General features: G+C 48.3%; 1 protein-coding gene and 1 long non-coding RNA gene across 4 annotated transcripts in view; one reads left to right on the plus strand and one right to left on the minus strand.

The window, feature by feature from the left end:
* LOC308488017 overlaps positions 1–18,467 on the plus strand; it is a 22,531-nt gene continuing 4,064 nt past the window's right edge. The window contains exons 1-3 of the long non-coding RNA XR_013991826.1: positions 1–56; positions 733–940; positions 13,945–14,058. This is a non-coding gene — a long non-coding RNA (uncharacterized lncRNA). The remainder of the gene's footprint in view (positions 57–732; positions 941–13,944; positions 14,059–18,467) is intronic.
* SP2 (Sp2 transcription factor) overlaps positions 5,493–18,467 on the minus strand; it is a gene marked incomplete at its 5' end in the record, with an annotated part of 25,303 nt that continues 12,328 nt past the window's right edge. For 2 of the 3 annotated variants that reach the window (XM_081027121.1, XM_081027122.1), the window contains 6 exons: positions 5,493–6,709; positions 8,084–8,277; positions 8,508–8,682; positions 9,790–10,102; positions 15,081–16,055; positions 16,839–16,915. In XM_081027121.1, coding sequence (XP_080883247.1) covers positions 6,609–6,709; positions 8,084–8,277; positions 8,508–8,682; positions 9,790–10,102; positions 15,081–16,055; positions 16,839–16,915 — 1,835 coding nt within the window. In that variant the 3' untranslated portion in view covers positions 5,493–6,608. The remainder of the gene's footprint in view (positions 6,710–8,083; positions 8,278–8,507; positions 8,683–9,789; positions 10,103–15,080; positions 16,056–16,838; positions 16,916–18,467) is intronic. The other variant, XM_081027123.1, reaches the window with a different exon arrangement.

Here is an 18,467-nt window from a genome sequence, read left to right on the forward strand (position 1 = left end):
GGGCGGTAGCAGGGAGACAAGGAAATGCTGTCACCGCCGTTAACACGCACGTGGAGGTTTGTTAAAGATGTAGGGACTCCTGTGGCCCGAGCCGGGGGCGGGCGATGAGCCGCTAGGAGCTTCAGGGCAGTGGTCAGTATTAAGTGACTGGCCCCTAGTAGGTGCCTGAAGGCGAGCCTAGTGCAGGAAGTAACCCCCGGGGGGAGGCTGGTGGCCTGGGAAATGACAAATGGAAAAATGGAATTAGGGGTCAGACCCTGAAGCACGGTAATGGGGAGACACAGAGAAAGGGGCCATCTGGTTGAGGGAAGAAATGGGGCTTGAGAGTGGGAGGATGAAGTGACTTGTGATCGCCCCAGATAGGTGCTGGGTAGTGTGTATGTTTTGCTGGGGTGGGGGGATACGGGGGGGGGGGGCAGAAAGACTGTAGGGTGAGAAGGAAGACAGATGAATGGGAAAGGGGAAGAGGGAAATTTGGTGATCAAGCCATCCCAGGCCAGAGCCATCTTTCCCGTCCAACTCTGAACCCTCCGCCCCCCGCCCCCCCCCCAATTTCTTTAACGCTGGGTCAGAGCCTGCTGCTGCCTTTGCTCATGGCATCCCCTTTCATGGTGCGATGGAGTTCACACTAGGCAGTGTTCAGGTAGATGGAAAGGTTGGCGCTGCCCGACCTCTCCTGGGCCTCCCCCATCTTTGCCAAGTTTCCCTCTTTTCACATTTTGCCTGTCCTAGGTAGTTGGAGTCTGGCTCCTAGGCCAATGCCACCTATAGCTGAGGGCACAGGAGAGCAGGTGGCTGTGCAAAGCCACTTCCAGGCTGTGGACGCAGGGCTGAGAAATGGGAAACCTGCTGGTGCCCATCCAGTTTTGACCTGGCTAGGGCAGCCTTGGGTCAAGGCCTCTCTGTAGTCCTGGTTTCCACCATCATCAGGATGTGCCAGGTAAGGGAACTTCCTGTCTTACCCAGATGTCTGCATTACAGCCAAGCTTCATAAGTTCCTACATAGGTACCTATCATTCTTTATCATGTGCATGTAGCTTGAGTCAAATAGAATCTGGAAGACAAATTTGCTGCAAAGAAATAATACGTATCTCAAGGCTTAATGATGTTGATCTATGGATTCTCCACTGGTTGGAATTTTTTTTTTGCTACATCATTTTTCCTCTCTCAACATGATTGAGAGAGAGTTGACTGGACTTTCTTTCTTGTTGAGGTTGTCTTTCCACATATGAACATTGCTGTCCTCCCCTCCTCCCAAGCACCTGCACTTGAACACATATAAGCAGTAACTAGTGCCCTTCAACTCAGACCGTTTTGTTCATGGGTCCATACTCTTAGCATTCCTGGGTTATGCTATCCTGGATCTGGGATTCTACGGCACCAAGACTAGGATTATTTAAATCCTAGTCTTCAAAGCCAAGAGCTCAGTACAATTGACCCTTGAACAACACAGGGGTTAGGGCCACTGACCACCCACCCCACCCCAACCCCACCCCACCCCATCCCACACAGTTGAAAATCCACATATAGCTTTTGACTCTCTAAAAACTTAACTATCGACTGGAAGCCTTACCAATAACATAAATAGTCGATTAACACCTATTTTGTATGTTATATGTATTATATACTGTATTCTTACAATAAAGCTAGAGAAAAGAGAGTGTTATTGAAAAAATCATAGGAAAATCAACAGTATTTATTGAAAAAAAAATCCATGTGTAAATAGACCTGTGCCGTTCAAAGCCATGCTGTTCAAGGGTCAACTGTATAGATATGTATTCATTCAGGAGACGTTTGTTAAAGACTTCCTTTGGACCAGGTACTAGCTAGGTCTGAACATACTAAGATGAAGATAACATGGTTCCTGCCCACAGGGGCTTGTAGTCTGTAGGGGGAATCAGATCTGTAAGCTGAACAGGTACAGGTACTTCTGTGAGGAAAGGAGCAAAAAGAAAGAAATGGTTTCCAGGGGTCCAACAGTCAGGAAAGTCTTCGTAAAGGGAGCAGACATTTGATTTGAGTAATGAGTAAGTGTGTGCCAGATGGACGATGGAACGGGTATGCCAGGAAGAGGGAACAACATGAGTAAAGGCTGTGTGCGTTGAGGAAACTTGGAGCAGTGTGATCCTGCTCGAGTGGGTGGTGAGAACACGGGGCTGCACACACAGGCAGGCAGGGGCTCGGCGTGCCTACAGATCGGGCAGGTGGTGCAGGCCAGGCTTTTAGACAACGATTCTTTCTTATCCCGTGCTGTTGTCGAACCAAAGTATTTAATTCCTATTTTTTAAATTAAAGACCAGGTAGGGAGAAAAAGTACTAGATACTAACAGCCTCTCCCACCCTTGGCAATGAGTGAGGAAGCTCGCAACTGGTTGCCTTTTTATATTTTCCCCTTTGTCTTGAGATAACAAATAGGCTTGTGTTGTGCTTTTCTGCCTAGTGGGATTTGGTGTCTGGATCACAAAGCAACCCTGCCGTGCAAAAAGGAGGGGGGAACACACCCTCTGGCTGTGCTTCTATTGCTGCAACGCCAGCAAGGGTTTTGCCTGCGTGGGAGAAATGAATTTTTTATTGTTACTGCTTTTTATTAAATACTTTGCCACCCTCCTCCCCCCCAACTTTGTAAATTTATTAATCTTTTCTCAAGAGAGTCTTGAATAGAAAATATATTGGGACCGGCCCGGTGGCTAAGGGGGAAGAAAATATATATGTATAGCAATATTTCATTGTACAGAGGCACACTGTTTTCTCCGCATGAAACAGAAAGGCTACATATGGGTTTGGGGACTATGCCTTGCCTGCTTTCTTCTGATGCTTTTGCATTTATGTTCTGAAATCATCTTTTAGTCTGTTTGAATTATGAATTTTAATTATAGCTTAGTGGTTGTGTTTTGTGACCTGGCTCCAGTGAGCAAGTGGATGGTGGGTGAGGGAGGTCAAGAGGCTGCAGTGTTGTCGAAGCAGAAGTGGGAGCCTGGTGCCTGAGTATGGGGGGCGGGGTGGAGAGGAGGGAATTACTCACCAGTATGACTTTAGGCGACATGGATGGTGCTATTCATTGAAGTGGCGCATGTCGGAGGAGGAGGTGCGGGGGAGAAATCAGACCTGTTGAGTGTGAGGGTTTATCAGACACCCACATCTGTTGGGTTGGAAAATCAAGTCTGGAGATTAGGGAAGAAGTCTAGGTTGATGAGACCGGTTTAGGTGTCATGAGCCACCAAAGTGGCACTTGAAGCCCTAGGGAGGATGAGAATATCTGAGAAGGAAAGAGAGCCAGCGAGGGCTAAGGACAGTAAGGGAGGAGAGAGGCCCAGGAAGATGGAAATGATGCTGGTGAAATACAGTGCCCAGCTTTGCAGGAGGCTGGTGGCACACTTGAGGGTGTGTATATTGGGGGCCCTAAGCTCAGGGATTCTTGGGCCCAGCCTTGTGGTGAACTCAGGACACACGGGGGGGGGGGGGGTACTTGGTACTCTGCTACAAGATGCCCCGAGTATGGTCCTCAGAGACTTGTGGTGGGACACAGAAAGGCTGACTCTCACCCAAGTGTCCTGCCTGTGTTATGTGGCTGACTCACACCATCCTTGCATGTGCTCACAGGTCACTTCTCAAATATGTCCAGTAGTTTTCGTATGTGTTCCCCTTTAGAAGCTCCTTCATGGGATAGACCGCGTCACTTTATCTGGCTCCTTCTCCAAGTGCCAACCAGGAAATGCTAATCTGTCATGTTTATGCATAAACTGTTTTGTTAAGCCTCTCGGTACCTGGGAGCTAGGCACGGTGAGTGGGGCTTTGGTGGGAGGTTGGCATCTGGTGGGAGCCAGGCCGAGTCTTTGTTGGCTAGAGGGATGTTAAGTTTTCCCAGGCTGAGTGAGGTCGTAGGGCATCAGTCTCAGGCCTGGCACTGGCTGCCTTGGTCAGTAGAGTGTGGGCCACAGGTAGAGGGAGGAGGCCTGAAGGCAGGTTCCCAGGTCGGACCAAAGGATATGACCTGGCGGCTTCTTAGTTTCATTGAGAAATCCTGGTTGCTCCTTGCTTTTGGCCTGCCCTGTGGCCATTTCTCATTTCCTCTCGACCAGTATCCCCATGAGCAGATGTTTGACTCTCCTCTCCAGCCCCTATTCTCTGCCATTTCCCACCATGGTTTGCTTTCTTTTCACCCACACCCCTGCTGTTTATTCCATCTCCCCAGGCTCATTTCCTGCCTCTGCTACTCTCTGAAGACCCCTTCTGAGGAAACGCAGCTGCCACCTGTCCTGAGATTACTATAGTTACTTTAGTAGCTTCATCCCAGCCCCCAAGACCATGACCAGGTCTCTGTCCTGAGACAGTGTCTCACCCGGCGTTAGATTCCCTGGACTTAACCATCACGTATATCAGTCAGTATGGATGCAGGGCCCTGAGATGCTACAGGTCCCTCCCATCATCAAACTCAAGTGGGGGGCCTCATAGGGCCCTCAAAAGGTGATTGAGAAAGTGGACTGAGTAGCTTGAAGGAAGCCTGGGTTTTATTTGCTGGTTTGATTTTTTTTTTTTTTAAAAAAAGGTACTTTGCCTGGATTTGCCTTCAGGACGGAGGGAACCTTCCCCAGCCCCCTTTTCTTTCCGGTTTAAAATCCTAGGATCTGGGATCAAAGAGCTGCTGTGTTGAGAGGAAGGGGTAGGGAGGGGTGGCTGTGATGCAGATGACCCTAAAAAGGGAAGGGTCAGAGGAGGGAACTTGGGCAGCATGGCCCCACTCTCGAGCTTCTGGGGATGGCCTGCCCCCAGGTTTTCAGCCCGGTGTCCTGGGGAGACCCCTAGCCTGGGGTGAGCTTGGGCTGCATCACACCAGCAGTCCCCACCCCTTGCAACTCGAAGGTAATTAAGGGGTGGGTTACAGCAGATGAGAGCTAATTTGCCACCAGGTCTCTCCATTCTGTCCTCATGCTTGGTGCTGGGGTGAGGGGATAGAAGAAAAGCAGAATCTGTGGTCCTGGTCCTCTCTTGGACAGAGGTGGGCTCCGGCATGGTCCTCCACCCTGGGAAGGGATCCTGGCCTTAGGGAATTGTTTTCTCCAGACTCTTTAGCCCTCTGGAAGTGACTGGCCTCTTTGGCTCTCTCTCACACGCTTCTTAGCAGGCTCTGAGACCAAAGCCTTTGTCTGGGAGTGAGAGAGTTGAGTGGACGAAGTAGCGTGCTGGTAAGGAAGGTATTGCTGTGACTTGAATCTGCACAGAGTGTGCCTGCTTTGATCTGGGCAAAACTGGCTTATAGAAGAGAACAAAGCGGAACACCTACACTAGGTCCAGCCCCCCTGGAGGTCCCACCCAGTGCTCAGGGTGCTTCTGCCAATGCCACAAGGTCTGTGTGGCCGCAGCCCTTTTCGGGTCAGGAGAGCAAAGTGCTACCTTCATCCCAGTGTGGAGCGCTCTGGGAGACCCAGGTTCCCTCCTGAGTCTCCTCTCTGAGCTCTCTGAGGTGAAAGACAAAGGAAGCTGTACTGCCAAGCTGCAGATTTTGCCTCAGGCAACTAAATTTATTAGCAAGAGAAAAATTTTTATCAGCCCAGTGCTGAGCAACAAAGTACATCGTTAATAAAGGATAACAAATCCATCACTTAATTCATAAAACATACCTCAAGCAGTTACAACTAAAAATAAAGTTGGATTTTGTTTAATTTAAAAGCCTCAAAAATAACAAGCAATATGTTTTTAAACATGTAGTAGACACAATTGTCTATTATACAATATACACTGTACATAGTAGAGCTTGGGCAGGTAGGGGTGGGTGAGATGAGAGGAAAGGAGAGCAGTTCGGGCTGTGACGTTTTTATCTGAATCCAGATTCGAGTTGAAATGCTGTGTCATTTAAAAAAGAGAATTGCTAGAGTGAGAAAAAAATTAAGATGCTCATCATTGCCCCCCAAAACCCTAAACTGAAAGCAGGCATGTGAGGGTGAGTAACAAGGACAGGAAGAAGGGAGCAATTAAATAAAACTTTTAAAGCACACACAATACACAGTGTTCATCATCTGAAGTAGAGTATAAGGCAACGTTCTCCTTAGAAAAAGGGGGATCAGGGAGTCTGTGGGTAGCTTTACTTTTTAAATAGAAAGTTGGAATGTGCTGGAGTAGAGTTGGCCTGTGGAGTAGAGGCGGCCTCTTGAGCCTCTCTGGAGGTGGATGCCAGTGGTGCCCTGGGTGCAGGGCCTGGGGCGTCCGATGTGGCTGGGGGGCCAGGGAGGTGCAGGAGAGAGGGGCATGGCACGATGATGCGACTCCGGCAGTGTTGGGGGGTGAAGGGGGCTCACTGTGCTCCTCGACGGAGTGAAATTTATGTTTTTCCTTTGGAAATAAGGGTTCCCACTCGTCCTGGTTTAGAACGTCTCATTGGGCATGGCCAGTGTCCACGGTCTGGTGAGAGGGAAGCGCCAGGGCAGAGCCAACAGGCTTCAGAAGGAGGCGAGTATGGGGCAGCAGAGCCCCGTTCTGTGGAGACAGTCGCAGAACTGGAGGGAGGGGTTGGGGGGAGGACCCAGTACAGTCATGGGCCTCTTTTCCACCAGGGGCCCAGGCAGGACACAGACGGGGGATTGCATCTTCAGGGCTTCCTGCCTCAGTTGGCCTTACAGGTTCTTCGTGACCAGGTGGGTCTTGTAATGCTTGGTGAGATGGTCACTCCTCATGAAGCGCTTCTGACACTGGGCACACTCGAAGCGTTTGTCCCCTGGGAAGAGGAGATGCCCATCACTCACAGAGCCCATGTGCAGACACTGTCCCAGCCCCGAAAAAGGAGGAGCACATGTGAGATATGAGGGGTACCCTGTAAAGCTGATGTCAGCTTGTCACCACACTTGGCCCACATCCTGCTCACATATTTGCTCCCTGTGGTCTACTAATCTGAACCCTCTGGTCGGTTCTCATTTGCCCCCACCCCCCATTTGACATCACTCTCCAGTCTACTTGTTCCCATTCATCCCTTGCCTGAAACGCTGTACTTGTGCCCCTGTACCCAGGACTCGTCCCTTGTAAGCTGTCACCTGCTTTCTTCTGATCTTCGTCCCTCTGACTCCCTCTGGCTCAACGTCTTCCCCCGGGCAGGAAAACCCCACTCCACTCTGCCCTGCCAGCCCCCAGCACTTACTTAGTCCAAACCACACTGACTGGGCTAGGTCAGCTGCTGTTCGGAGTGTTTATTCTTCAGAGTATTTATTCTGAGGGGTGGGCATGACCCACACCGCCACACTGGCCAGGAACTGGAGCTTTGGGTCCCGTGTCCCCAACCCCCATTCCAGGACATGGGTCAGCTCACTGGGAGCATTCACTATAGCAGCCGTTCTCAAAGCACATGCTGTGTGTGGACCACTGGCGATACCCAAGACAATTTTAGGTGGTAGATGGATGAACATTTTTCACTTTTATAGTTTTGTATTTATTTGCCAGTGCATTAAAACATGTAACTTTGATATCAACATTGTGATGTCAAAAAATAATAGTGATTGGACATAAATGAGTAAAAATAGTAAAACAGTGTCAGGAAAATCAGTAAGTAATTGCAGGAAAGGCAGTGTGGGGTAGTAAGAGTGTGGAAGTGGGAGTCAGAAGGCCTGCGTCTGAACCCAGCTCCACCCGTTACTAGCTGCATGACCTGGCCTCAGTAAAACGGGCATAATCCAATTTCCCTCCCATAGAATCATTGTGAGGATTAAATCAGTCAGTCTGCAAAGTGTGCAGTCCAGTGCCTGGCACACTACGTCAGTGCTTGTTAAATAAGTACCTATGCAGCTATGGCAGAAGTCAGCAAGGCTACATAATGCAAAGGACATACATCACTTGGGGAAACACTGGATAGAATGGTTTGGAAGTATTTCCTGGGCAGTCCTGGAACCCTGAGAACCCTGAGCTACAGGCAGTCTGTAGCTCTCGCTCAGTGTGGCAGTTCCTTGGCAGGGCCAGGAATCCTGATGTCACTGAGGGCCATGGAGTAGGGGGGGTGCAAGGCCAGGAGCAGACCCCTGTGGGTGCAGGCGTGCCAGGGGAGGGGTGGGGGGTGAGGAGCCCCGTGTGGGCAGGTATATACCACTGCAGAGGGGAAGCAGACCTGTGTGAGTACGGGCATGCCGCTGGAGTTCGTCACTCCGCGTGAACCTCTTCCCACAGAAGAACCAGTTGCAGACAAAGGGCCGCTCGCCGGTGTGCAGGCGCACGTGGGCCCGCAGCAAGGACGTCTTCCGGAAAGTCTTGCCACAGTCGGGGATATGGCACACATGCTTCTTCTTGCCCTGCTCTCCAGACCTGAGGGTGGAGGGTGGGGTAGAGGGAAAGGGAAGAGGAGTAAGGGAGGAGGTAGAAGATGGGGGCAGGATAGGATGGAGAGGATGAGTCCGTCAGAGAGCACAAAAGAGGGGAGGGGGCCAGGTGGTATGGAGCTGCTACCTGGTACCCTCTAGGTCCGTGTCCCAGGGAGAGGCCTGGGGAATAGGGCACATGCCAGGCTGGCAGTCTGGCTCCTCCCCTCCTATTACCTCTTGTCCCCGTCCTTGCAGTTGGGACATGTGCAAGCCATGCGGCGCCGCTTCTCGCCAGGCTGGGCCTCTCCAGACAGGGCCTGCTCCATCTGCAGCTGGATCTGGGTGGGGCTCAGCCCACTTATGGTCAGGTTGTTCCCAGAAACATTCTGCACTGTCAGCTGCTGCTGCCCTACGGGAGAAGGAGGGCAAGGTTCCGGGTGAGCAAGCCTGAAGGGGCAGAAGAGGAAGCCTGACACCCTTCTTCCCTTCTGCACAATAGGAGGATAATCACAGCAGCCAATATTTTTAAGAGCCTGTTATATACCAGATACTGTTTTAGACACCTTAAATGTATTAACTCATTTAACTTTCATAATCCTACGAAGTAGGTACATCATCCCCCTTTCACAGTTGAAGAAACTGAGGCTCAATAACATATCAAGGTCACACAGCTAGAAAGTGGGACAACTGGGATCTGAACCCAGTGGTCAACTTCAGAGTCAATGCCCTGAGCACTATACCCCCCAGGCCGAATCCACTTCCAGACACTGCCCACATATTTCAGTTGGGAAAGGTCTTCTCTTGGAGTGTTTCTTCCAGAATCTCCTCCAGCGTTAGGCCTTTGTGAGATACCAACTCTGCTCTCAGGAAAGTGTCCGGGGATTTTTGTTAATGAGAGTAAGGCAGCAGTTCTAGTGTTCTAGGACTTGCAGAAAGCCAGTCAAAGCAGGGGCGTGTCGCTGACCTATTGCTGGTGTTAAGGTGCCACCACCCTGAAAAGAGCCCTTCACCCAGCTCAAGAAGGCAAGGAATCATTCTTATTAGGTAGCTACAATGTCCCTTTGATGATTTGCAAGGCAGCTTTCACACTGTAATTACCAAATAGTTCCTCACAACAGAAGTGCAGCACAAGCCACTCCTTCCCACCTTAACTCAAGGCTTTCTTCCTTTCTAGAAGCCTTCAAATTTCTTAACCTGGGTCCTCTCTTGAACATCTGTCTTTGATCTGGACAAAACTAAGTTGTGTTTGTGTTAGTTGGAGAGTTTTCCTGAGTGGATCTTATTTTCTCCACCACATTCAAGGTCTTCAGCTGTCAGGTGGAGCCAGCATGCATCTTAACCTATCTCACAGGGCTGCTGTAAGGACCAAGTGGACATGCTTTTAAGCTGGAAGGGACGAGGTGAGCGTCGGGGAGTATCCTCACTGTTGCTATTGGGAAGCCCGGGGCGGGGCCCCAGTTCCGCGTGCAAGGGAACAGGAGCACTGCCCACTTCCAGCCCCGGGGCCTTTCCTCACCTCCAGTGTTGGTGATGGTGACGGGCACGCCCTGGACCTGGACCCCGTTGATGTTAATGGTCTGCATGGCCTGGGCCGCCGCAGCCAGCTGGGCTGCGTTCAGGCTGATGATGCTCCCAGCAGGGGCGATCTTTGGCAGAGGCCGCTCTTTCCGGAGAATTGCGGCAGAGTGTTTTTTGCTGGTTCCGCTCAGATGGGGAGCACGGGACGCAGGGCTGCTACAAGTGGTGGTAGCGGTGGTCGCAGCTGTTGCTGGGGCGCTGTCCTGGACAAGGACTGTCTGCACCTCACCGTTAGGCGTCCGGATGTAGACCTGGGAGGAGCCAGAGAGAAGTCAGTGCCCCAGGACAGACCGCACTCCACTCCAGGCCGCTTTCCGGGCAGTGTCCTCTCCCTGATCGCACTGAGAACTGGGAGTGCTTCTGTTCGCCCAAGTCTTCTCCAACTAGCCAGACCCTACTTCCGTACACAGCTGACACCCATAGGGCTGCTAAGCTGGCAAATAGTGACTGCTGGTTTGAAACCAAATATTTAATTTATGGAAATTAAACAGAATTTATGGAAAAACAGAATTGCCAGTTCTTAGAACTGGAGAATTAGAAGGCAACTAAATGGTGACCTCACAAAAGATGCACTGTGAATGACCATCAAACAAATGAAAACAGCTCGTAGGAGGCACAATTAATGAGGAACAGTTTTTTTCCAATTCAGATTGGCAATGCTTATTGCTTGCTGGTGAGACATTGGGAAAATAGGCACTCACTCATACAGTATGACTCAGAATGTGAAGCGGTCTAGATTTGCTAGAGGGAAATTTGGGAATATGTATCAAAAGGCTTAAAAATATGCATGTTAGAGCTTGATGGGACGAGGAGGGCATTTGAGGGGGAGTGGCAGTAGCAGCCTGGTCTGGGTGTTAGAGCCCCAGCAGGCTGAGATGTCCACATGGGAAAGCTGAGACAGCTGTGGGAGACCGGTTATGTACACGGGATGGACTCAGACAGGAAATATATTATGGATAAGGGAAGTGAGGATTCTCACTGTCAGAGAAGGGAGTTATAAATATGGAAAGGGGAAAAACTAGAAGGAACCCTATGGGAATTAGAGGTATTAGTAGAAACTCGGGTTTTCATATCAATAGATACATAGATAAATATAAATGTGTGCATATACGTATGTGCATGCATATATCTTTATCTAGATAGTACATACGTATACATATATATGTATATTTGTAGATACTTCTTAGCTCTGTCGACTAAGAAGGGCTGTGAGCAACAACACTACAGGAATAAGGAGCTCACCCAGCACCCAGGTTTTAGCTTCCAGTCCCATGTTCTACTTAAAGGAACCAGGTCTCCTTGGAAGAATAGCTGAATCCAGGATTGGGGGCAAAAAAGAGCGTGGAATAACTGTTGTACCAGAAAGTAAGGAAGTGTTTAAAGAATGGTGGTGACATGTGAAAAGGACACAAGAGCCAACCTTAAAGGGCTCCCACTGGCCAATTATGGGACAATTTGAACATCAAAAAAAATAATACAAATGGATTTTAGCCCACAGAATAAAATAGGAATCTGTAAGTCCATATAGACATAAATAAAAAAATGGAGGAGAAGAGAATGACAATTACGAATCTGCTCTCACATCCTACAATAAGATGAACCCCGGACTCCGAGGAGAAGTGGTTGATCTCAGGGCTGGGGCTGGAAAAATACAAGCCCCAATGAATGAAGCACTGACACATGAAAAATACAAGGAATGAAGCACTGACACATGCTACAACATGGATGAACCTCAAAAACATCTTACTAAGTGAAAGAAGCCAGACACAAGAGATACTTATTGTATGATTCCATTTACATACATGAAATGTCCAGAATATACAAATCCATAGAAATAGAAAATGGATTAGTGGGTACCAGGGGCTGGGGAGAGGGGGAAACAGGGAGTGACTGGTAAATTCAAGGTTTCTTTTTGTGGTGATGAAAATGTTCTAAAATTACATAGTGGTGATGGCTGCACAACTCTGTGAATATACTAAAAACCCCTGAGTTGTACACTTTAAAAGGGCAAATTTTATGATACGTGAATATCTCAATAAAGCTTATTTTTTAAAAAAAGAGTCTGAGTGTATGTCCTTAGGGATACAGGAGCCAAACTGAAAGAGCTCCAAATGGCCAAAGCTGGAACAACGTGAGCAACAAAATAAACACAGTATTAAATTATAACCTTTAGTATAAAATAAATATATGAGTCCATACTGATATAAATGATTGAATAGAGAAATACATGGAGAGGAGACAAATCTGCCTTACAGAAGAATTCCAAATAATATTATGCAGGTACTTCCCTTCCAGGATGTACAGCTTAACTCTCAGCCCCTACTCCCACCCAAGAAGGTGGGAGATTTAGCAACTAGTTTCCAAAGAACAGAGAAAGGAAAAAGCAGCAACTTACAATGAAGAAACCTGGCAAACACCACGTTAACCAAGTGATAAAGTTTAGTCTCAGGGGTGTCGTGTGGACACCATGTACCCCTTGTATAATGTAATGAGAGGGGCATTTTGCCTCTGTGCTATTCTTTCCAAAAACCCCTAACCGCAGATGGGGACACTCGATAGGATACCTGACCAACGTGCCTCAAGACTGTCCAGATCATGGAAAACAAAGACTGAGAAGCTATCAGACCAGAGGGGCCTAGGGAGACATGCCCTCCATGTGTAATGTGGCATCTGGACTGATTCCTGAAACAGAAAGGATATTCATGGAAAAACTGGTAACATCCAAATCAAGTCTGGACTTTAGTTAACACTAATATACCAATGTCAGTTTCTTAGTTTTGACAAATATACCCTAGTAATTAAAGTGTTTAATAATGGGGGAAGCCAGGTGAGAAGTGCACTGTACTATCTTTCTATAAATACAGAGGGTGCCCAAAAAATGTACACATTTTGAGAAAGGAAAAAACTGTGTTAAAATTGTAGTACTGCTCGCCCCACCAAGAGCTCCTGAGCACCTCCCTCCACAGCAATAAAGCATAAAGTGTCAGCCATCTTTCTCCAACCAAAAAAAAAAAAAAAAAATTGTAGTACTCAATATATACTGATAACAAAAAATGAATACAAATCATGTGTATACATTTGTTTGGCATACAGTCATGAGGAAACATCACACAAACCTACACTGAGGAACATTCTACAAAATATATGGACTGTAGCCTTCAAAAAAGTCAAATAAAGACTGAGGCACTGTTCCACAGCGAAAGAGACTAGGGAGACGTGACAGCTCAGCGTGATGTATGATACTGGAGAACCTTTTGCCACAAAGGAATTATTGGGGCAAGTAGTGAGACTTGAACAGGGTCTCTGAATGAGACATTAGTGTGTTTCATTGCTGGTTTCCTAGGTTTGATGGTTGCCTCGTTATGCAGAATGCCCTTGTGTGGATGAATTACACACTTTCTATAAAGCATTTGGAAGGGAGAGGGGATCATGGTGACAACTTATGCTCCAATGATTCAGGGGAAGAAATTCTTTGTAAAAAAAAAAAAAATCCTGCTGTGATCGTGAGTGGGGTTATTTTTGACCCCCTGTTACTTGTGACTGCGTTTCTCAGTTAAAGGGAAGCAAACAAACTTCATGTCATCTCCTAATAAACACACAAATTTCACTTCCAGTTTTTTGGTATGTGTCCCTTTTGCAAATCCTTGCTATTTTCTGTGCATCTGAAGTTTTCTGTTACTAGAACATTTTTTGTTCATAACATAGAGCAGGTAGCAGCAAACTTTTTCTGTAAAGGGCAGATGTTAAATATTTTTCAGCTTTGCAGACCACGAGGTCTTTTGTCTTATAGTGCAAATGCAGCACAAGTGGTCATGTCTGTGTTCCAATTATACTTTATTTACAAAAACAGATGGCAGGGCTAGCTTTGACCTGAGGCCCATGGATTGACAATCTCTGATACAGAATACATTTTTTGAAAATATGCATTTCCTTTAACCCACTTTAGGAATTTATTTAGCTCTAAGTTTGGAAAGAGCCTAGATATATAGTTAACAGTATCAGCTGTATAATAGATAGCACCTCCAGATAATGGAAAAATATGTTGTTATTAAGAAAGCTGAATCTTTCTGCATATGTATGATTATTTCCTTAGAAAGACCTGCCTCCATCAATCTCAAGATACGGAACCTCAGGGAACGGAGAGGAGGCACTGCTGAGGATGTGTGCACCTGCGCAGGTATCTTCACCCAGTTCTTTACCTTTGAAGGTAGGTGTGATAATGGAATCTCACAGATACTGTAATAAGTAAATGAAACAATTTAGAGAAAATCACTTGGCAATACATAATATGCTAGCAGGGAGGAGGCATTCCAGGGCAGGCCCTCATGACTTACACGTCCACAGCTCAAACTCAAGGGCACTTCTCCACCCAGCAGATTGCCGAACTTCCTACTGTCACTCACTGTGATGCCTCGGTTCTCTATAGAAAACTAGATTATAAATTCCTTAATAGAAAGAGGGTTTTTTTAATATTAAAAAAGAAATCCTTGTCCTGAATTTTCATTGAAGCACCTGCCACACACAAGACATGAGTCCAGGTGGAAAACGGAAAAGTGTGGGGTTTGAAATTTGAGTTGAACCCTGGCTCTTGTCATCTATGTACCATGAGATTTGGATACTTTATAACTTCTCTGAGTGCCAGGTGCTCCATCTGAAGCATGGGCATAATCTCTGGCATTTAATAGGCATACGCAGAGAATGAAACCTGCGTCAGAGAGCCAAGTAGCTCAACATCCCAGATGAATCTAGCCTAAGTGTTCCTATGTCAAGGCAGGCACCTGCTTCCTGGGTTTTCTTGTCATTTTTCTCATTAATTGTCTTACTTTGTATCAAATTCTATGGTTCTGACCGGAATTGTTTCATTCTTGCTACTGTTCTGAATATATAATTCTATAATTAAAAAAAAACAACATTAAAAAGTAGGTATTTGCCCCCTACATCTCCCCTACAAGACTCCCATAAAGAAAAAGTGGGCCAAAATGTAGGTATATAGATATGTTTCATCTGATTTCTACAGATAAGCTGTACTTGGCCCTCTGAACTACGGAGAGCCCGTCTGTCAGGTGGAAGTAGCCACTCACTGCCCACCCCAAACGATACAGACTCCCAACATTCAGATCAGATCAGGAGATGAGTCCGCATCATTTTGGAAAGCAAGCTGAGAGGGATGGGTCGCTAGCCAGGTAGTGCTAAGTACAGGAAAGCATGTGCAGAGGGTGTGCGTGGTACCTGAGTAGACGTCGGCTCAGCTGCCTGGATCTGAAAGTTCTGGGAAGGCTTCTGGGGGACGGTGGGGAGGGTGGCAGATGCCGCCTGCACCACCCTCAGGGCCTGCTGGGGGATCTGCACCACCTGCTGCTGCTCGGCCTTGGGGGGCACCACCTGGACCTGCTGGACCACAGCCGGCTGGCCCCCGCCGGGGCTCTGAACGATGAGCAGGTTGTTTCCTGCCTGGATGATGTTGTCTGCCGTGGTCTCAATCAGCACCGTCTCCACCTGCTCAGCCACGGCCACAGAGGGCTGGGAGGCAGCAAGGCTCTTCTTCCTGGCTTTCTTATTAGTCTTGGACAGCGGGGTGGGGGGGCTCTCTGTGAGGAGCTGAGTGGGGGCAGCGGTGTCGCTGGTGTTCACAAGGTTGTTGACAGGCAGAGTAAGGGTCACGTTGCCGCCTCCACCTGTCAGCTTCACCACATTGGCCCCGCTCTGCACTGGGGGGGTGGTCGTACTCGACTTCTGGACAGGAGCTGGCTTGATGGGGACAGGCTTGTGACTGGACGGTGAGGGGGTGATGATGGCTTGGTTGGTACCAGGGATGATCTGGATCTGGTTGGTGAGACTGGGCTGTACTTGGATGGTCTGGGAACTGCTCGCCTGAATCTGAGGGACTGCCTGGTACTGCACGTTGGCATTTGACCGGGTCCCTTTGTTGATCACGGTGGGATTCTGGATAGCGAACACCAGCTGCCCCCCAGGATAGGATGTGCTCAGTTGTGACCCCTGAATCTGAAGTATGTTTCCTTTGGAGGACAGGATTCCAAAGCTATTCTTGCCGGGACTGAGAGGGAGAGGGGCAGGTTTGATAGGGACGAGTTTCCGTGGTGTGGGCTGGGGAGGAGCAGGAGGCGTCACAGCAGCTTCAACAGCTGGAGGGCCAATTTTGCTACATGTCGCAGCAAGCAGGGCCAAGGGAGATGGCTGGGAGTCCTGCAAAAACACCAAGTGGAGAAAAGGAGTAAGACACAAGAGCCGGATTCCGGTTTTTATCCTCTCCTCTTGGCAGACTCCTCCCCGCCTGTGTGGCAGGCAGGGTGCCAGCGTCCACTTCCTGCAGTGGTTCTGTCTCCCCTTCCCTGCTGCTTTCTCCATTGAGTAAGTAAGGGAGAAAGGCTGGGAAACGTCTTTTCAGGAAGGAGCTGCCCAGAAGCACTCGGTGACACAGTGAACGAACAGCGTGAGCTGGCCAGTTACTCCCCACTGGCCAGTTTCTACAGGGGAAGGAACCACCCTCTGCTCTTAGGTGGTTCCTGTTGGCCACAGGGATTAGGGATCCCAATTCCTCAACTGAGGAAGGATTAAAGAAGGGAGGGAGGGAACGAGAAACGGGAGGAATAAACCCTTTGGTGAAGTCTTTTCTAGTGCGTGGGACATGACTTCATCTACTGGGGAGAGTGACTCTATGGAGGCTACAAGCAAAGAGCCTCTGGGGTGGGGGACACAGTCTCTATTTTCCTCATATGATCACTGGGGTCCGGCAGAAGGACCTTGAGTCTAAGCCTGCTTTTCCGCCTGACCCAACTGTGGCACCTCTGGTTAAGTGGCCATGGTTTCTTAGTTCAGAAACAGTGATGACTGAACCTTCCCCTGCCTCCTACCCTCGGGTATTTGTAGTGAGCCAGTGTAGTGTTTTCAGTTGTGGTTTAATGGCAGCGTCAGTGAGTCCTTCCAGACGGATGTGGCCCCCCACCCTCAGAGCCCCTGCCCACTCACCTGGGTGGTGGAGGCAGCGGGCTGCAGGTAGTCGCTGGGGCTGACAGCGGCAGTGGCAGCCATGCTGGTCTGTGGATCTGGTGGAAGAAAAGAGAGTCAGGCACAAGATGCCCATAAAGAACCCAAGCCCCCTCGCCTCAGATTTCCTTTTGGTCTCCATTCACTGCTGCTTGTCCAAGAGACGTTCAAGACCTTTCCCTATGCTTCCCCACTCAAGGTTAGCAACCCTACATCTCTTTCAGTAGATGCCCCTCCCTCTCCTCAGACTCAGGTGTCCAAGCCTATGAGGACAGCTAATCCTACCTCCCTGGGACTATCCCCTCCAGCCACCATAAAGCCTAGGATAACACGAAGGTACTGAGACTATGCCAAGAGTGTCCTCAGTAAGAAGCTGTGCCACCTAACGGAGGCCTCTCTGGGGGGCACTGCTGACTCTCCCTAGCAAGATCAGAACCCCTATGTGGTGGGTGGGGGAACTCCCCCAGCGAATCCTCCACGCTTCCTGTTCACTGCTGCTGTAGCCAGATGCCAAGGCAGCCTGGGAGAGAAGCTTTGCTCAGCCAGGATCCCTGAAAGGGACACACCTGCTCCATGCTAAAGCCTTGGGTGCTCAGCCTTCACCACAAGGGCCCGGTGGTCCGGGTACTGATCTATAGCACATGGGGAACAGCTTTAGTGAATTTACACTTTTACGTAGGACAATAGGTATGGCCCCATACTAGGTATCACCTAGCCAACCTCAGAGGTATCGCCGAGACTAGGAAGCTAATCACCGAATATAATGAGAATAAATTCTACTTGTGTTTAAATGTACATATTTCTGTATATGAATGTAGCAGGAAAAAGTCTGAAAAAAATGCTAAAATGTTAAAAGCCATTATCGCTTGGTGGTTGAATTTTGCTTGACTTACAAGAATTTTTCTCCTTGTTTTGCTGTATTTTGTCATTTTTCCCACCATGAATATACTCTCCTATACTTTAAAAAATAATAATAAATAAAGAGCATTGAGGAAGATAGGTAAAATGGAAATCATGAAATTTGGGGATAGAATCTAAGCAATCTCATAGATCATATATATTGAGGGAAAGGACACTGGGCAGAGTCAGGCTTGTATCCTAGACCTTTGCAAAATAGATTTCGGGGAGTACAGAAACAAGTAGGGTATTACTTCAGAGACTTGAAAAGGCCGAATGGCTGGGGCATTGAGCCCCTGTTGGGCATCTGTGGAAAAGAGGACAGAGGATGGGGAGAAAGTGGAACCATTCAATTTGTCTGGCCTCTGGCTTCTCTCTTTGGGAGAAAGATTCTTAATGGGAAAAGGTAAAGAGAAGGTGAAAGAACTGAATCCAAGCCTTAAATGGTTTCCAGACCCAAAGGCCACACAAGCTGCACTCCAGAATAGGAGAGAATTTGCAGCACACTTGTAAATTGTGTGAGAGCTCTGGGCAAAAGGCAGAGTATGGGTAGATCCTGAAATATTAGACACTGATCCTTGGCAAAATCCTAGAACAAATAACTGGTTGGACAGTACTACAATTATGGAGTTAAGGAAGCAGTGATCAGAAGGCAAAGGCACAGGGTTGCAAAAAAACCATGTCATGCTGAACAAACCTGTCCTATGGGGTTTT

Source organism: Rhinolophus hipposideros, assembly GCF_964194185.1.
Source record: "Rhinolophus hipposideros genome assembly, chromosome: 20".
In the NCBI taxonomy this organism is placed as follows: Eukaryota; Metazoa; Chordata; class Mammalia; order Chiroptera; family Rhinolophidae; genus Rhinolophus; species Rhinolophus hipposideros.